The sequence below is a fragment of the Salvelinus sp. IW2-2015 genome, unplaced genomic scaffold (genome assembly GCF_002910315.2).
Source record: "Salvelinus sp. IW2-2015 unplaced genomic scaffold, ASM291031v2 Un_scaffold564, whole genome shotgun sequence".
Lineage (NCBI taxonomy): Eukaryota > Metazoa > Chordata > Actinopteri > Salmoniformes > Salmonidae > Salvelinus > Salvelinus sp. IW2-2015.
In genome coordinates, this window is record NW_019942576.1 from 33,672 (window position 1) to 51,145 (window position 17,474).

The 17,474-nt window shown below is 43.0% G+C and overlaps 1 protein-coding gene across 1 annotated transcript in view; it reads left to right on the forward strand.

The window, feature by feature from the left end:
• The window catches only part of LOC112068568 (sodium channel protein type 3 subunit alpha-like), a 149,843-nt gene that overhangs the window by 25,254 nt on the left and 107,115 nt on the right, over positions 1–17,474 (forward strand). Inside the window, 2 exon segments of the mRNA XM_070438204.1 lie at positions 16,838–16,979; positions 17,078–17,275. Coding sequence (XP_070294305.1) covers positions 16,838–16,979; positions 17,078–17,275 — 340 coding nt within the window.

The window sequence follows — 17,474 nt, forward strand, 5'->3', positions numbered from 1 at the left end:
ATCAAATACTTATGTCATGCAATAAAATGCAAATTAATTACTTAAAAATCATACAATGTGATTTTCTGGATTTTTGTTTTAGATTCCGTCTCTCACAGTTGAAGTGTACCTATGATAAAAATTACAGACCTCTACATGCTTTGTAAGTAGGAAAACCTGCAAAATCGGCAGTGTATCAAATACTTGTTCTCCCCACTGTACGTGTTGCTGCTTGGCAGTGACCTCTAAAATCCCTCAGAGTTTACAGTGTACATTTTAGGAGACCAAGCGGCAGTTTTTTTGTCCACAGTAAAGAAGGAAATGAGCCTGGACTAACTACACTGAGTACGCAACAGTGAAAAACATTTGTCCATGAAAATGTGGCATCTTTCTTAGTCAAGAAATAACATCTAAGTCACTTTCACCTACAGACAGACGTGGGGACAAAGAGGCTGTTCATCGCACATGATATCTGTGTTGTCCCAAACCCTTTGATGTAGGTCTGAGACATTCTCAGTCTCATTCTCAACCCGGCTACTCATCTAATGACTGTATTGTCCATAGACATAGAATGAATAAATACCCTTAACACTAGCACGACCCGTCCCACCGACACTCTAATCCTGTAATGCCAAGTGCTTTTGGAGGGCGGGCAGGAGTGGCAGGAGAGGTGTTCTTGATGCCAACGCTGCCGTGGCAAAGATCTAGGAATTTACAAATGTAAATAATACCCATCTGTGTTCTGTTGGGTGCCAAGCACAAATGTTCCCCACTGTTTCCATGTTGATTAGAAATAAGGCTCTGTTTCTGGTCTGGTATTGATATTTGAACAACTGTAATGGGTTCAAATACATGGTTCGTGTTGGTGCAGGACATTATTGGAAGGTGTCAGTGGTGGAAAAAGTATTCAATTATCATACTTGAGTAAAAGTAAAGATACCTTAATAGAAAATGACAAGTAAAAGTGCAAGTAACCCAGTAAAATACTACTTGAGGAAAAGTCTAAAAGTATTTAGTTTTAAATATACTTAAGTATCAAAAGTATAACTCATTTCACATTCCTTATATTAAACAAACCAGAAGGCACCATTTTTTTGTTTTGTTTAATTTACGGATAGCCAGGGGCACACTCCAACACTCAGACATAATTTACAAACTAAGCATTTGTGTTCAGGGAGTCTGCCAGATCAGAGGCAGTAGGGATGACCAGGGATATTCTCTTGATGAGTGTGTAAATTGGACCATTTTACTGTCCTGCTAAGCATTCAAAATGAAACGAGTACTTTTGGTTGTCAGGGAGAATGTGTGCAGTAAAAAGTACATTATTTTCTTTAGGAATGTAGTGAAGTAAAAGTAAAAGTTGTCAAAAATATAAATAGTAAGGTACAGATACCCCAAAAAACAAAGTAGTATTTTAAAGTATTTTTACTTAAATACTTTACACCACTGGAAGGTATCCATTATTGGAAAGCATTTGTTATCAGTATGAATACATGGATAAATGTATTAGAAACAGATCAATCAATAAGTAAGTTACTATACTGAATATACATTTAAACAATATTACTGAGTTATAGTTCATATAAGGAAATCAGTCAATTGAAATAAATTTGTTAGGCTCTAGTCTATGGATTTCACATGACTCGGCATGGGCGCAGGCATGGGTGGGCCTATCCATGGGTGGGCCTGGGAGGGCATAGGCCACTTGGGAGCCAGGCCCATCCACTGCGGAGCCAGGCCCAGCAAATCAGAATGAGTTTTTCCCCACAAAAGGGCTTTATTACAGACAGAAATGCTCATCATGGCTGGTCTCGGACGATACCACAGGTGAATAAGCCTGATATGGAAGTACTGGGCTGGCGTGGTTACACGTGGTCTGCGGTTGTGAGGCCGATTGGACATGCTGCCAAATTCTCTCAAATGATGTTGGAGGCGGCTTATCGTAGAGAAACTAACATTCAATTCTCTGGCAACAGCTCTGGTGGACATTCCTGCAATCAGCATGCCAATTGCACGCTCCCTCAATTTGACATCTGTGGCATTATGTTGTGACAAAACTGCACATTTTAGAATGGCCTTTTGTTGTCCCCAGCACAAGGTGCACCTGTGTAATGATCATGCTGTTTAATCAGCTTCTTGACATGCCACACCTGTCAGGTGGATGGATTATCTTGGCAAAGGAGAAATGCTCACTAACAGGGATGTAAACAAATTTCTGCACAAAATTTGAAAGAAAAAAGCTTGTTGTGCATATTAGAACATTTCAGGGATCTTTTATTTCAGCTCATGAAACACTGGACCAACACTGCATTTATATATTTGTTCTGTATAGATTCAATTATTCAATAAATATTAGATGTCATTGTTATTATTTCGTGCGTGCCTAAAGTCACAGTTTTGCCAGATTTGAAGAGTATCATTTAAGTGGTTTTATGAGCTCTTTGAACCAGTGATCTGACATTGTTGCATCATATCAGGGTGATAGTCAGGTCGGGTCATGCTCACAGACAATAGTCCCCACTTTCAATTTCATCTCCTACTTTTATACTTACAAGAGAAATATGGAAAATTAATACCAACAACATTGTGCCCATGTCTTTTCCAGGAACTCACACAAGCAATCACACAGGCATTCTCCATCTTTTATGAGCAAAGGATGCACTGACACATGATGCAAACCACTTCCAATGCCCTCAATGCCCGTGATCCTAGCTCATGCTTTCAACTTTCCCCTGCCACAAATGTTTGAAACATTATCTTAAACGCAGCTGTAATTGACAACGTGATATCATCAACATTCAAATATTTTTTTTGTTTATTCCTGTAAGACTGGGAATATATTGAACATATAAAGACATTGGGATTGTGAGTTATTGGGAGGCTGCCTAACGGGAGAGCGGTGTAACGGTCCATTGGGGTGAGTTATGATGGGCTGGGGACTCGGTGAATGTAACATCTGCCTCCAGCTACAAAAAGACAAAGGACAGATCTGTCTGTCTCTCTGAGAGATAACGGCCAATCCAAACGCACGATACAGCGTGTATCCACGAATGATAAAACAATTTAAATGGCACAATAAAGGATTTAAATCCTGTGGCCTTACATTATGTCTCACCTTTATTTTTTTTCTGTGTTTTTTTCACCAAAATCCAAACACCCATCTAAGTGGTCAGAGGCTTGAACTCCCCCCCCCAAATATTGACTGGAAAATACAGTGCATTTGGAAAGTATTCAGACCCCTTGACTTTTTCCACATTTGGTTACGTTACAGCCTTATTCTAAAATGGATAAAATAAATAAAAGTCCTCATCAATCTACATACCCCATAATGATCAAGCGAAAACAGGTTTAGACATTTTTGAAAATTATTTAAAAGAAAAAACTGAAATATCTTATTTACTTAAGTACTCAGAACCTTTGCTTTAAGACTCGAAATTGAGCTCAGGTGCATCCTGTTTCCATTGATCATCCTTCAGATGTTTCTACAACTTGATTGGAGTCCACCTGTGGTAAATTCAATTGATTGGACATGATTTGGAAAGGTACACACCTGTCTATATAAGGTCCCACAGTTGACAGTGCATGTCAGAGCAAAAACCAAGACATGAGGTCGAAGGAATTGTCTGTAGAGCAACGAGACAGGATTGTGTCGAGGCACAGATCTGGGGAAGGGTACCAAAAAATGTCTGCAGAACTGTGTCCCCAAGAACACAGTGGCCTGCATCATTCTTAAATGGAAGAAGTTTGGAACCACCAAGACTCTTCCGAGAGCAGGCCTCCCGGCCAAACTGAGCATCGGGGGAGAAGTGCCTTGGTCAGAGAGGTGACCGAGAATTTGAAGGTCACTCTGACAGAGCTCCAGAGTTCCTCTGTGGAGATGGGAGAACCTCCCAGAAGGACAACCATCTCTCAAGCCTTTACAGTAGGGTGGGCAGACGGAAGCCACCCCTCAGTAAAAGGCACATGACAGCCAATTTGGAGTTTGCCAAAAGGCACCTAAAGACTCTCAGACCATGAGAAACAAGATTCTCTGGTCTGATGAGACCAATATTTAACTCTATGGCCTGAATGGCAAACGTTACGTCTGGAGAAAACCTGGCACCATCCCTACGGTGAAGCATGGTGGTGGCAGCATCATACTGTGGGGATGTTTTTCAGCGGCAGGGACTGGGAGACAAGTCAGGATCGAGGGAAAGATGAACAGAGCAAAGTACAGAGAGATCCTTGATGAAAACCTGCTCCAGAGCGCTCAAGACCTCAGACTGGGGCGAAGGTTCACCTTCCATCCTGACAATGACCCTAAGCACACAGCCAAGACAGTGCAAGGGTGGCTTTGTGACAAGTCTCTGAATGTCCTTGAGTGGCCCAGCCAGAGCCCGGACTTGAACCCGATTGAACATCTCTGGAGAGACCTGGAAATAGCTGTGCAGCCACGCTCCCCATCCAACATGACAGAACTTGAGAGGATCTGCAGAGAAGAATGGGAGAAACTCCCCAAATACCAGTGTGCCAAGCTTATAGCGTCATACCCAAGAAGACTCGAGGCTGTAATCGCTGCCAAAGGTGCTTCAACAAAGTACTGAGTAAAGGGTCTGAATACTTATGTAAATGTCATATTTCATTTTTTCGTTTTTTAATCAATTTGCAAAAATGTACAACAACCAGTTTTTGCTTTGTCATTATGGGGTATTGTGTGTAGATTGATGAGGGGGAAAAAACAATGTAATACATTTTATAATAAGGCTGTAACATAACAAAATGTGGAAAAAGTACCCAACTGTAAATGTAAAGATACCTTAATAGAAAATGACTCAAGTAAAAGTCAGTCACCCAGTAAAATTCTACTTCAGTAAAAGTCTAAACGTATTTGGTTTAAAATATACTTAACTGTCAAAATTAAAAGTATAAATCCTTTGAAATTCCTTATATTAAGCAAACAAGATGGCACCATTTTCTTTTTTTTGAATTTACGGAAAGCCCCGGGCACCCTCCAACATTCAGACATAATTTACAAACGAAGCATGTGTGTTTACTGAGTCCGCCAAATCAGAGGCAGGGGATGACCAGGGATGTTCTCTGTTTAGTGAGTCCTCCAGATCAGAGGCAGTAGGGATGACCAGGGATGTTCTCTGTTTAGTGAGTCCTCCAGATCAGATGCGAGTAGAGATGACCAGGGATGTTCTCTGTTTAGTGATCCTCCAGACAGAGGAGTAGGATGACCAGGGATGTTCTCTGTTAGTGATCCTCCAGATCAGAGCAGTAGGGATGACAGATGTTCTCTGTTTAGTGAGTCCTCCAGATCAGAGGCAGTAGAGATGACCAGGGATGTTCTCTGTTTAGTGAGTCCTCCAGATCAGAGGCAGTAGGGATGACCAGGGATGTTCTCTTGATAAGTGCGTGAATTAGACTATTTTCCTGTCCTGCTAAGCATTCAAAATGTAACAAGTACTTTTGGGTGTCAAGGAAAATGTGTGGAATAAAAAAAACTAGATTTTCTTAGGGAATGCAGTGAAGTGAAAGTAGAAGTAGTCAAAAATATAAATAGTAAGGTAAAGTACAGATACCAAAAATACATTTAAAAAACCACTTAAGTAGAACTTTACACCACTGGAAAAAGTAAAGGGGTCTGAATACTTTGAGTGCACTGTATAATATATATTGTATTTTTTGTGGAGATGAACCGAGATGAACTGTCAAATGCCTTTTGGGAGTTTGTATTGACACAGCACCCTTTATATTAAATACATGACAGACAATGGTATTTGTTTGTTTACTGGTCTGGCTGCCTCTCTCTCATAGTGTAAATAAAGGTCTGAAGAAATCAATTCTACCACAGGCTAGTCCCACATTCAACTGCTCACTGGCTGTCACTCACTGGAACTTTTGGCTGTCAATCAAAATGCACATGGATCTGGGCCCATATTTATCAAACTTCTGAGAAAAAAAATCGTAAGAATCCTGTGAAATGCTGATTTAGGAGACTCTTGATGACAACGGCCCAGGCATACCCTAGGACTAATAGTTCAGATATCAAGAGACAAAATGCATCAGAGCGGATTCTTTTCCCTTATCAAAAACCATTCTAGTTCCTGTCCCATCCAAGAAAAAGTGCAAAAGTTCTGTCAGAACTGTCCTATACTGGAGAGTAAATGAGAATGTATTGTTCACTGTCTTGTTCCCTGTGTGTTACAGACAGTTACATTAGATTGGCACATGCATTTTGGCTAGTCTAACTCAGTCTAAATACAATCGACGTGGGCAGTTCTACGGAGCATTCCAAATGAGGGGTGTAGGGGCACGTGGATGGAGGGGGAAGGTTTTTTCCCTCCATTTAAGTCACATTTAATCCATTTGAAGCTTTCTGGCTTCACTCTAATGGGGTTGTTAATGGCTACCCTGACTGCAAAGTGAAGATTATTGCCTCTCACTTACGATTCACCCCCCACTAAGCTCTCTGTATGTGTCATGTTCTATAGAACCGCTGAAGTGTTCTTAACTCCTGGTATTTCTCTAACTCCAGTTCTATCCAGTTCTACTCCAATGAGTCATCAAATTGAATGTAACAGCTCGTTAATTGCATTTATATCGAGTGCATGTTGAAGGGCCTTTATTTTTCTGGTTATTTATGCTGGCTAGCTTTGCTATTAGAATTTTTTGGGGGAATGGCATTATCACTGGTTTAGGCTATAGGCCTTTGTCCGTTAGGGGTGGCCATTCAGGGGGCTACTTCACAGAATACTTTAAGATAGTCCAAGGGTATGCTAACAACTACGCCAAATTTGCCCAGTTATGATACCAACTGAAGGACTCCTCTGATGAGCTGAACATTTTCTTAGAACTGTAAATGTTCATAAAGACCCATCAGCAAGCATGTATTACACTGATAATTACAGAGTGTAAATGTATTTCATTAAGGTACTTAAAAAAACTGTAATTAGGATGTATTTTAGATGCTCGTAAGATTACATGAGTATGTCCACCTCCTATAATTTGACCAAATGGACGGTTCTAGGTTTTGGTCAAAAGCCAGACAGGTTCACCTCAAAATATTTGATTGGAAACAGCATAGTCGTAGTTGTATTATTGTGTGTGTGTTTCTCCAGACCTTTTACTTTATAGCTTATTTACCTAAGATAAATATTGATCAGATGTTTCCCTTTCTCAAGTTATTATGGATTCTGGTTATGAGCAGACTGAATATACTTATATAAATTAAATTGGCATAAACTCAGTCTATCAACTTATAAACAATCTATGAATTAATTTTATAGGAAACTAAACTATTTTGTAAATGCATGAATAACATATGAAATATCTAATAAATGCCAATTTTGTGAAAGAAAATCTTGTATGGCATTCTTACCTAATCAGCCAATCCGTCCTAATCTTCACGAGCTACACTGGAAATAAGAAAAGTCATAAAATCAAACATAAATCATGACAAACCAATCATATTACCTGCCTCCATTGAGTTCCTCCAATCCCTGAGAGTCCGATCCACATCCTCCGGAGAGGTGTCACAAAACAATCTCCATGGGCAACAACCTCCTGGATACTGTTGCTATAGAAATGTTAAGTACTTTCATTATCATAGACCTCAGTCTTAGACCTCTCTAGTAGTAGGTTGCAGTGATGAGATTGTTTCTTTGTGAGATGAGAGGACCTAACGTTATGGGTGCCTACAGTAGCTAGACATATGTACAGTTTAATTTCCAGTGAACATTGTAATTTTGTTGAAACACGTATTATGTAATGACAAAATACACACCCAAACGATTCATTTTCCTCTTTGCCGTAACATTATGAACATCATTATTACCCCTGTAGGAATCTTAGTTCATTTCTGTCAGATTTTGCTGATTTGTTCACTCTGTCTGTATCAGTACCTCGGGAGGAAGTGTGGTTTCGTGAGAGCTGAGGCCTATTGCAGAGTTCTTCATCAGGATCATGTTCATTAGATACCAAACGGAGAAAGCAGACTGAACCAGGGAGGGATAAACTGGACTTATGAACACTCATTTTCATTTTCCACTGCAACATTTTTTGAAGAGTTTTCCATTGCAAGCTGTAATGAAAGACTCAGCCCTGGCTCTTCCCAGCCTGTGGTTGGTCAGAATCCTGGCTCATGTTCATTAGGGCACACAATGGGGGGGGGGGGGTAGTCTTGGTAGTCCCTCTGGATATTCAGATGTTTTCTTCCATTGGGTGCCTAATGCCTAAATCTGAGCTGTGAGAACACCAGGTCAAGGCAGCCTCCTCCACCCACCAGTCTTTGAAGGCTTCCCCACCGGGCTCTGTTGTTTCACAGGGTGGAAGGGTTGGATCTGAAAGGGGTGACTCAACTCTCAGCCAAGCCAATGTTCCCTCCACCCCGCGACCCTAGGGAACCCTCAGATGCTCTCTCACTCCCCCTGCTCCCACTTCTATTCTCTTCTATGATCGGCCAACTACTGGGGGGGAGGGTGATGTAATGGCCGATCTGATGAACACACACCTGTCTGCCACATGGGCCATGTGCTCAGATGTGGTGATCTGATGTTGCAATAAATCCTCCACAGCTGATTTTATACTTTTAATAGCCTACTAGTTTGTAATGCATGTAGACCACCAATACTGTATTGCTGCTGCCAATCTGTTTGGTCTCCATCCGTATTGTGGTCTGTATGGTTGTCCGAGGTGTACTGTTGTCCGAGGTGTACTGTTGTCCGGGGTGTACTGTTGTCCGGGGTGTACTGTTGTCCGGGGTGTACTGTTGTCCGGGGTGTACTGTTGTCCGGGGTTGTACTGTTGTCAGGGGTGTACTGTTGTCAGGGGTGTACTGTTGTCAGGGGTGTACTGTTGTCAGGGGTGTACTGTTGTCAGGGGTGTACTGTTGTCAGTGTTGTCAGTGGTGTACTTTTGTCAGTGGTGGAAAAGTGCCTAATTGTCATGCTTGAGTAAAAGTAAAGATACCTTAATGGAAAATTACTCAAGTGAACCCTTTTGGAACCCTAAACTTAAGTATCAAAAGTAAAAGTATAAATCATTTCAAATTCCTTATATTAAGCTAACCAGAATGCACAAGAAAACAATTTCTTTGGAAATAATTTACAAACAAAGCATTTGGCAGTAGGGATGACCAGGGATGTTCTCATAATAAGTGTGTGAATTGGACAATTTTCTGTCCTGCTAAGCATTCAAAATGTAATGAGTACTTTTGGGTGTCAGGGAAAATGTATGGTGTAAAAAGTACATAATTTTGTTTAGGAATGTAGTGAAGTAAAAGTAAAAGTAGTCAAAAATATAAATAGTTAAGTACAGATATCCCAAAAAACAACTTAGGTAGTCTTTTAAAGTATTTTTACTTAAGTACTTTACAACACTGTGTACTGTTGTCAGTGGTGTACTGTTCCTTCCATGACAATCAGTTTCCCTGGTATTACACTCTTCAAAAAAGAAGGTGCCATCAAGAACCTAAAAGGATGCTTTGGCTATCCCCATAGGAGAACCCGTTGAAGAACCTTTCTTGGTTCCAGGTACAACCATTTCCACAGAGGGTTCTACATGAAACCCAAAATGTCTACTTGGAACCACAAAGGGGTTCTACCTGGAACCAAAAAGGGTTCTACCTGGAACCAAAAGGAGTTCTACCTGGAACCAAAAGGAGTTCTACCTGGAACCAAAAAGGGTTCTACCTGGAACCAAAAAGGGTTCTCCTATGGGGACTACCGAAGAACCCTTTTTTCTAAGAGTGAGGGTCTATAGTATAGATCAGGTATTCCCAAACTGGGGTACGCGCAATGCCGTCAGGGGTATGCCAAATAAAAATGTGATTCTCATTTTCTTCACATTTTCAAACAGTACATTTATATTTTACAACGGGGCTATACATTTGGGTGAGGTTTTTTTCTCACCTGAGTAGCCTCGTTTCACTGCCAAAAATAAATTTAAACCATCTACTGTTCAGCAAAAATAAAAACACAATGTCAAATACAGGTAGCCTAGTCAAATAAACATCCAATCACATTAACCGTTACTCTCTAGTGGGAAACCTTCACTCTGTCGCAGACATTTAGAAACCAAACCACTGGAAACATGACAATTTGAAAAATAAGCCACCAGAGTTTTTGGAGCGAGAATAAAGACGACTTTCGAGTAGTAAGACATGTATAAAAGCAGCAGATACCATTAATAAGAAGGGGCTAGAAGTGTCTTATATGGTGAGCTACCGAGTGGCTAGGACAGGCAAACCCCATACTATTGTGGAGGACTTAATTATTCCTGCTGCTGTGGATATGGCTTTGACAATTCTGGGGGAAAAGGCCCAAAAAACTATACAGACAATGTCTTCATCAAACACTGTTTTACGACGCATCAGTGACATGGCAGGAGATGTTTTGAAACAGTTACTGCTTCGCATACAAGCCAGTGAATTCTATGCATTACAGCTGGATGAACAGACGTGGCGGGCCTGGCACAGCTCCTGGTATTTGTCTGTCACGTTTATGGGGGGTCAATTAAGGAAGACATCCTCTTCTGCAAACCAGTGGAAACCAGGACAACATGAGAGGATATTTTTAAAGTACTGAACAGCTTTCTGACATCAAATGGACTTTGGTGGTCAAGAGGTGTTGGTATCTGTACTGATGGCGCAAAAGCCATGACAGGGAGACATAGTGGAGTGGTAACGCGCGTGCAAGCAGTTGCTCCCAACGCCACTTGGATACACTGCAGCATCCACTGAGAGGCTCTTGCTGCCAAGGGAATGCCTGCCAGCTTGAAATACGTTTTGGACACTACAGAGAAAATGGTTAAGCAAGGCCCCTGAACTCTTGTGTATTTTCTGCATTATGCAATGATATGGGCAGCGACCATGTAACGCTTTTACAACATACAGAATTGCGCTGGTTATCAAGGGGCAAAGTATTGACACGTTTTTAAAAAAATTGAGAGACGAGCTTAAAGTTTTCTTTACTGACCATCATTTTCACTTGTCTGACCGCTTGCATCATGACAAGTTTCTCACATGACTGGCCTATCTGGGTGATGTTTTTTCTCGCCTGAATGATCTGAATCTAGGATTACAGGGACTCTCCGCAACTATATTCAATGTGCGGGACAAAATTGAGGCTATGATTAAGAAGTTGGAGCTCTTTTCTGTCTGCATTAACAAGAACAACGCACAGATATTTCCATCATTGTATGATTTTTTTGTGTGCAAATGAACTCAAGCTTACAGACAATGTCAAATGTGATGTAGCAAAGTACCTGAGTGAGCTGGGTGTGCAATTATGCAGGTAGTTTCCCGAAACAACTGGATTCGTTATCCTTTTCATGTCACGATCACTAGAATAAATATCGGACCAAGGCACAGCGGATGTTGAGTTCCACATAATTTAATGAATAAAGGGAAACTTAGCAAAGACAAAAAACAAATAAACAATAAACTAACAACGAACCGTGACTACAGAGATGCTACGTGCACTAACTCAAAACAATATCCCATAAAACACAGGTGGAAAAAAGCTAACCTAAAATATGATCCCCCAATTAGAGACAACGATTACCAGCTGCCTCTAATTGCGGAATCAATACACAATTACCAACATAGAAAATCAAACCTAGAACCCCACATAGAATACGAACTAGACTAACCCCCCAGTCACGCCCTGACCTACTCTACCATAGAAAATAAGGACTCTCTAATGGTCAGGACGTGACATTTCATGCCCTGCCTCCAGTTCACTTACCGATATCTGAACAAGAGAGCCTCATCGAAATTGCAACAAGCGGTTATGTGAAAATTAATTTAATCAGATCCACTGCCACATTTCTGGATTTGGCTGCGCTCAGAGTTTCTTGCCCTTGGCCTTGACACTTGCCCGTGACACTGATGCCCTTTTCAACCACGTACCTATGTGAGAGTGAATTCTCGGCCTCGCTAGTATGAAAACGAAATACAGGCACAGACTGTGTATGGAAAATGATTTAAGACTGAGACCTCTCTCAAATATTACACAAATTGCAGAGTTATGTGCATCCTTTCAAGCACACCCTTCTCATTAACCTGTGGTGAGTTATTCACAATTTGCTTACAATGATGGCAAAACACACTGACAGCTGGTGCTGAAGGGGGTACGCAGCTGGAGGTTGAATGTTTGAAGCGGTACAAGACGCTGGAAAGTTTGAGAACCACTGGTATAGACCATAGTGAACATCCCTCATCCCTTTTCACAGCGTATTGTGATGAACGGAGGTAGTTACTATCTCCCAGGGATATAGTCACTATCCCCCCCCCCCCCCCCAGTGGCCAGGGCTCACTGCTGGTGCCCAAAATAACCCCATATCAGAATGCCGAGTTCCCTGGCCAGAGATAGGATAGCAGCAATCACATCCCCAGCTGCCAGAGTGCTGAGTGACTCTCCTGCTCAGTGGCACCCCCTGCTGAGTGACTCTCCCTGCTCAGTGACACCCCCTTGCGCTCAGTGACACCCCCTGCTCAGTGACTTCTCCCTGCTCAGTGACATCCCCCTGCTCAGTGACTCCCCCATTGAGTGCCCTCCCTGCCAGTGACTCCTCCTGCTCAGTGACTCTTCCCTGCTCAGTGACTCCTCCCTGCTCAGTGTCTCCTCCCTGCTCAGTGACTCCCCCCATTTGAGTGACTCCTCCCTGCCCAGTGACTCCTCCCTGCTCAGGATTCCTGCTCATGTCCCCCTGCTCAGTGGACCTCCCCTGCTCCAGTTCCGATTCCTCTCTTGTCACGTGACTCCCTTCTTCCTCGTCCTCTCGCTACAATAACTATCAAGCAGCTTACTAATACACGTACACTACAGGTTGCTGAGAGACCCCCCTGCTCAGTGACTCTCCCTGCTCAGTGTCTCCTCCCTGCTGATGACTCCTCCCTGCTCAGTGTCTCTCCCTGCTCAGTGACTCCCCCCATTTGAGTGACTCCTCCCTGCCCAGTGACTCCTCCTGCTCAGTGAACTCTTCCCTGCTCAGTGACTCCTCCCTGCTCAGTGACTCTCCCTGCTCAGTGATTCCTCCTTGCTCAGTGACTCCTCCCTATCTCTCGCTGACAATAATACAACACGTTACACATAACAACAGGTTGCTGATGTCTCCTCCCTGCTCAGTGTCTCTCCCTGCTCAGTGTCCTCTCTCCCTGCTCAGTGTCTCCTCCTGCTCGGATCCTCGTTCCTCTCAGTGTCTCCTCCCTGCTGAGAGACTCCTCCCTGCTCAGTGTCTCCTCCCTGCTGAGGTCTTCCCTGCTCAGTGTCTCCTCCCTGCTCAGTGTCTCCTCCCTGCTCAGTGACTTCTCTCCTGATGAGTGACTCCTCCCTGCTCAGTGTCCTCCTCCCTGCTCAGTGACTCCTCCCTGCCTCAGTGCTCCTGCTCAGTGCTCCCCTGCTCAGCTGTTCTCCCGCCAGTGCTCCTCTCCTGCTCAGTGTCTCCTCCCTGCTCAGTGTCTCCTCCCTGCTCAGTGTCTCCTCCCTGCTCAGTGTCTCCTCCCTGCTCAGTGTCCTCCTCCCTGCTCAGTGAACTCCTCCCTGCTCAGTGACTCTCCCGCTTTTCCTACCCTGCTCAGTGACTTCTCCCTGATGAGTGACTCCTCCCTGCTCAGTGACTCCTCCCTGTTCAGTGACTTCTCCCTGATGAGTGACTCCTCCCCGCTGAGTAACTCCTCCCCGCTGAGTGACTCCTCCCTGCTGAGTGACTCCTCCCTGCTCAGTGACTCCTCCCTGCTGAGTGACTCCTCCCTGCTGAGTGACTTCTTCCTATATCTCTTGCTGACAAGAACACAACACGTTACACATAACAACAGGAACGGCGGGCAGGGTTTGATTGCAGGGTCGGACCTGTATCCTATAAAAGTGATCTGATGCTGTAGCTGTTGCACTTTCTGTGCCGTCTAATTAGAGATGAAGGGGGAAAACATTTATTTAACCAAACCTTGGTCCTTTTAGTTACAGTGTGAGTCATTGCTATGTTTTAACAGGTTTGGCCTGTTCATCTTCATGTTGTTGTCCAACATTTCTGGCTCAAATTAGATCCATTGTATTGATGCCTCTGGGTGCCCCACTGTTAGAGATTGCAAACACAGGTGAGATTATAATCTGGGTCTCAGATTGACAGATCTAGGACAGGGGCCATCACCAAATGACAGAGTTCAGAACGTTCCATCTGCATGGATGCGTGGCATTACCAACGGCAGGGAGGAGTATATCCGTCCCTGTAAAGATAGTGCGAGTGCTCATCTGCCTCGGTGTAATCCCCGTCACTCTTTCCTGGTTTTACTGAAAGGCCATAAGGATTTATGCCCCTAGAAAAATAACAAAACATTATTCAGCTAGCGTATTTTTGTGGCTAACTATGGACTTGCGTACATGCAGCCATGATAACAATTACAGAAAACACGAAAAGGGTGTACTTACGTGTAGAATCTGGAATCTGAAATTGAAAAACGAGTAAATACATCTTAAAAACGATGATAGATTAAATTCTGTTTTATCTCCAGTTCAGACGTGTTTATGTCGAGTCACTGTATGGGAATTGTGTCGGGGTATATGTGTGTGTGTGTTTATGTGTGTGTGTGATATGAGGCGAGGGCCAGGCAGAGCAGGGTTTAGGGCCTCCCATTAAGGGCCTCCCAGAGGCTGAAGTGGGGCCTGTCCATTAACACGTCCTCAGAGACACAGAGACGTGTCTGGTGGGGGATAGAGCCCATCGCCCCACACCCTCACACTCTCCCTCCACATGCCACAGCTGCGGCCAAAGCCGCTGAGAGATGGGTGTTGCCTGCCGGGTTTGGGTTAATTCCACAAATTCAATTCTAATTAAATTCTCTCTCCCTGTAAATTCCATTTAATTCAATTCAAATTCCAGGGCAGTATTTGAATTCTGAGATGGTTCAATTTCTCTCAATTCCAATTTGAGGTAAGTTCTAATAATGAATTCCCGATTCAGTATTAACCCCAACATGTCCCTCATGCTTTGAGGCTGATCATGTAACTGTTCACACAGCCTAGCTATACTGGAATTGTAGATGTACAAGTATAAATTATTTAAAACATATCCTGAAGTACATTTTTTATACTACAGTATGTGAATTAAGTCCATCAACTGGGAAATGTAAAAATATTTAATTCCAATATAATTAAATTCCAAAGATGTTATGTTTTTACAAATCCAATTCAATTCCAATTCAAAAAGTCCACACAGTCTATTTCCAATTCAGTTCCAATTGCATAACTTGAACTGTTGAAATTCAAATTGAATTCAACATAAATTCTCCACTTCATGAGTGAATTCAAGAATTGAATTAGAATTTCATATTAAATTGGAATCAACCCTATCCCTGGTTGACACGTGTTGCCTGGTAGGCTTTCCAGGGATGGGTGAAGGGCTGAGGTGGTGTGAGGGGACGAGTGACTGGCGTGATGGCAGGTTGGTGGCGCCACGTCCTTTCAACTCCCCCGCCTCACTCTTCAAGACACCCACCCATTTCACATGCCTCCCTAGCTCCTCTAGCCACTCTAGCTCGGTTCGTGTCTCAGAGGAAGCCGGGTGTCGGAGTCACTCACCTTTCTGTCATGGGGGTTCGAGGGGGTGGGGGGGCATTTCTAACGTGGGGTGGCATGCAGTGGCATTGCTCTGGGCTGACATCACCCTCATAGGCCCGATAAGTGTTGTCTACACGAGGGTTTAGTCATGGAAAAGCATCTAAACCTGTCCCATTACATCATCTACATATTTTGAACAACAATCCCATACTACTCTGATAAGCTGATGTACTATATGTGTGGAATTTCCCCTTGCTGAATTAATATTATCTGTAATAAGTGACTGCCATGACCCGTATGGGACCTTGTCGCTTGGATAAAGCATGTGGACACAGTTATTTATCTTAATGGCCCCCCTTCTCTAAGATAACAGGCATAGGATGAGCTCACTGTGAGGCAATGACGAGCCAATGAATGTGCATGAACTGTACACACTTAAAGCCTGTCGCATGCTTCCCAGTTGAAACAGTTTGCGTATATATTACGCAGAAATGTTGTTGTAAAGTTTTTGGTTGTTTTGGTGTTCGGTAGGTTTTTATGATGGCGTTTAGTTTAGTTATTTTTTTAAACTTGAGAAATACTGCACCAAACATCTTAGTTAAATCTAAAATTGTGAGACTAAGACATCCTCGGCATAAACATCAGAATTCATTACAGATTTATCTTAGATTATTCTGACTATTTTGAGGAAGCGTATACTGGCTATGGTGTCTCAAAAGGGACAAACAGTCATATTTATTTTTCCCCCAGATATTTCAAGCGAAGGTCTTTTAAGGGAGTATTTGTACTTGCATTTATTATGGATCCCCATTAGATGTTGCCAAGGCAGCAACTACTCTTCATGGGGTCCAACAACATTAAAGCAGTTCAGGCAGTTGACATTACAGTACATTTCACAACAGATTTCACAACACTTTAAGTGCAAAGCACAGGCCACCTAGCCTAGTTCTGCTAGGAGCAAACCGACCCTAGTATGGGGGCGCCTTAAAGAGGCAGCATATTGGTACGAGATCCAATCTTTTTCTACATTTCCTTTAGTGTGTGTTTTTTTTAGGATCTTAGGCCCCACCCAGAAACCCTGGCTCCTAACCCCTAAGCACAGGTAGATTTGAAAGAATCATCTAGGTATGAGCAATATGGTTGCAGCTCCATCTTGCCCTCCATCTTCATAGGCTAAGTGGAATCTTTTGCCATATTGCCTAAACATATCCAATTCCTTCAGCTTTACACAAGTGCCTAGGTGTTAAGGAGCTAGGTGTTGTTTCTGGACGAGAGCCTTACGGTGCTATCTTGATGTTTTGTTTCTGTTTTCTCCCCAGGCATTGCCCAGATGGGTTTGAATGTAGGAAGGCAGGAAGGAACCCTAACTATGGTTACACCAGCTTTGACAGCTTTGGTTGGGCGTTTCTCTCCCTCTTCCGGCTGATGACACAAGACTACTGGGAGAACCTCTATCACCAGGTCAGTAAGGACACCTGGAAATGGTCAGCTTTATTTCAAACGATCTCCTAATTCAGGTCATAGTCTGAAAGATCATGTGTCCATCCATCCGTCCTCAGACTCTGCGGTCAGCAGGAAAGACGTACATGGTGTTCTTCGTGGTGGTCATCTTCCTGGGGTCATTCTACCTGGTTAACCTGATCCTGGCTGTGGTGGCTATGGCCTACGAGGAACAGAACCAGGCCACTATCCAGGAGGCCTGGCAGAAAGAGAGGGAGTTCCAGCTGGCCATGGAGTGCCTCAAGAAGGAAGCGCAGGTAAGACATAGTTTCATGTCATCATTTTATGGCTAATGCTTTGGGAATTTGGACTGTAGACATACAATTGCAGATTTTTAAAAATTGGTTATCAGGTACTGGTATGAGACTTCTGTTAATTTGGAATGAGACAATATCCTGAAAAAGGACTATAGCTATTGGCCCTAGGATTCTGTTCAACAGGCTAACATAGCCTTGT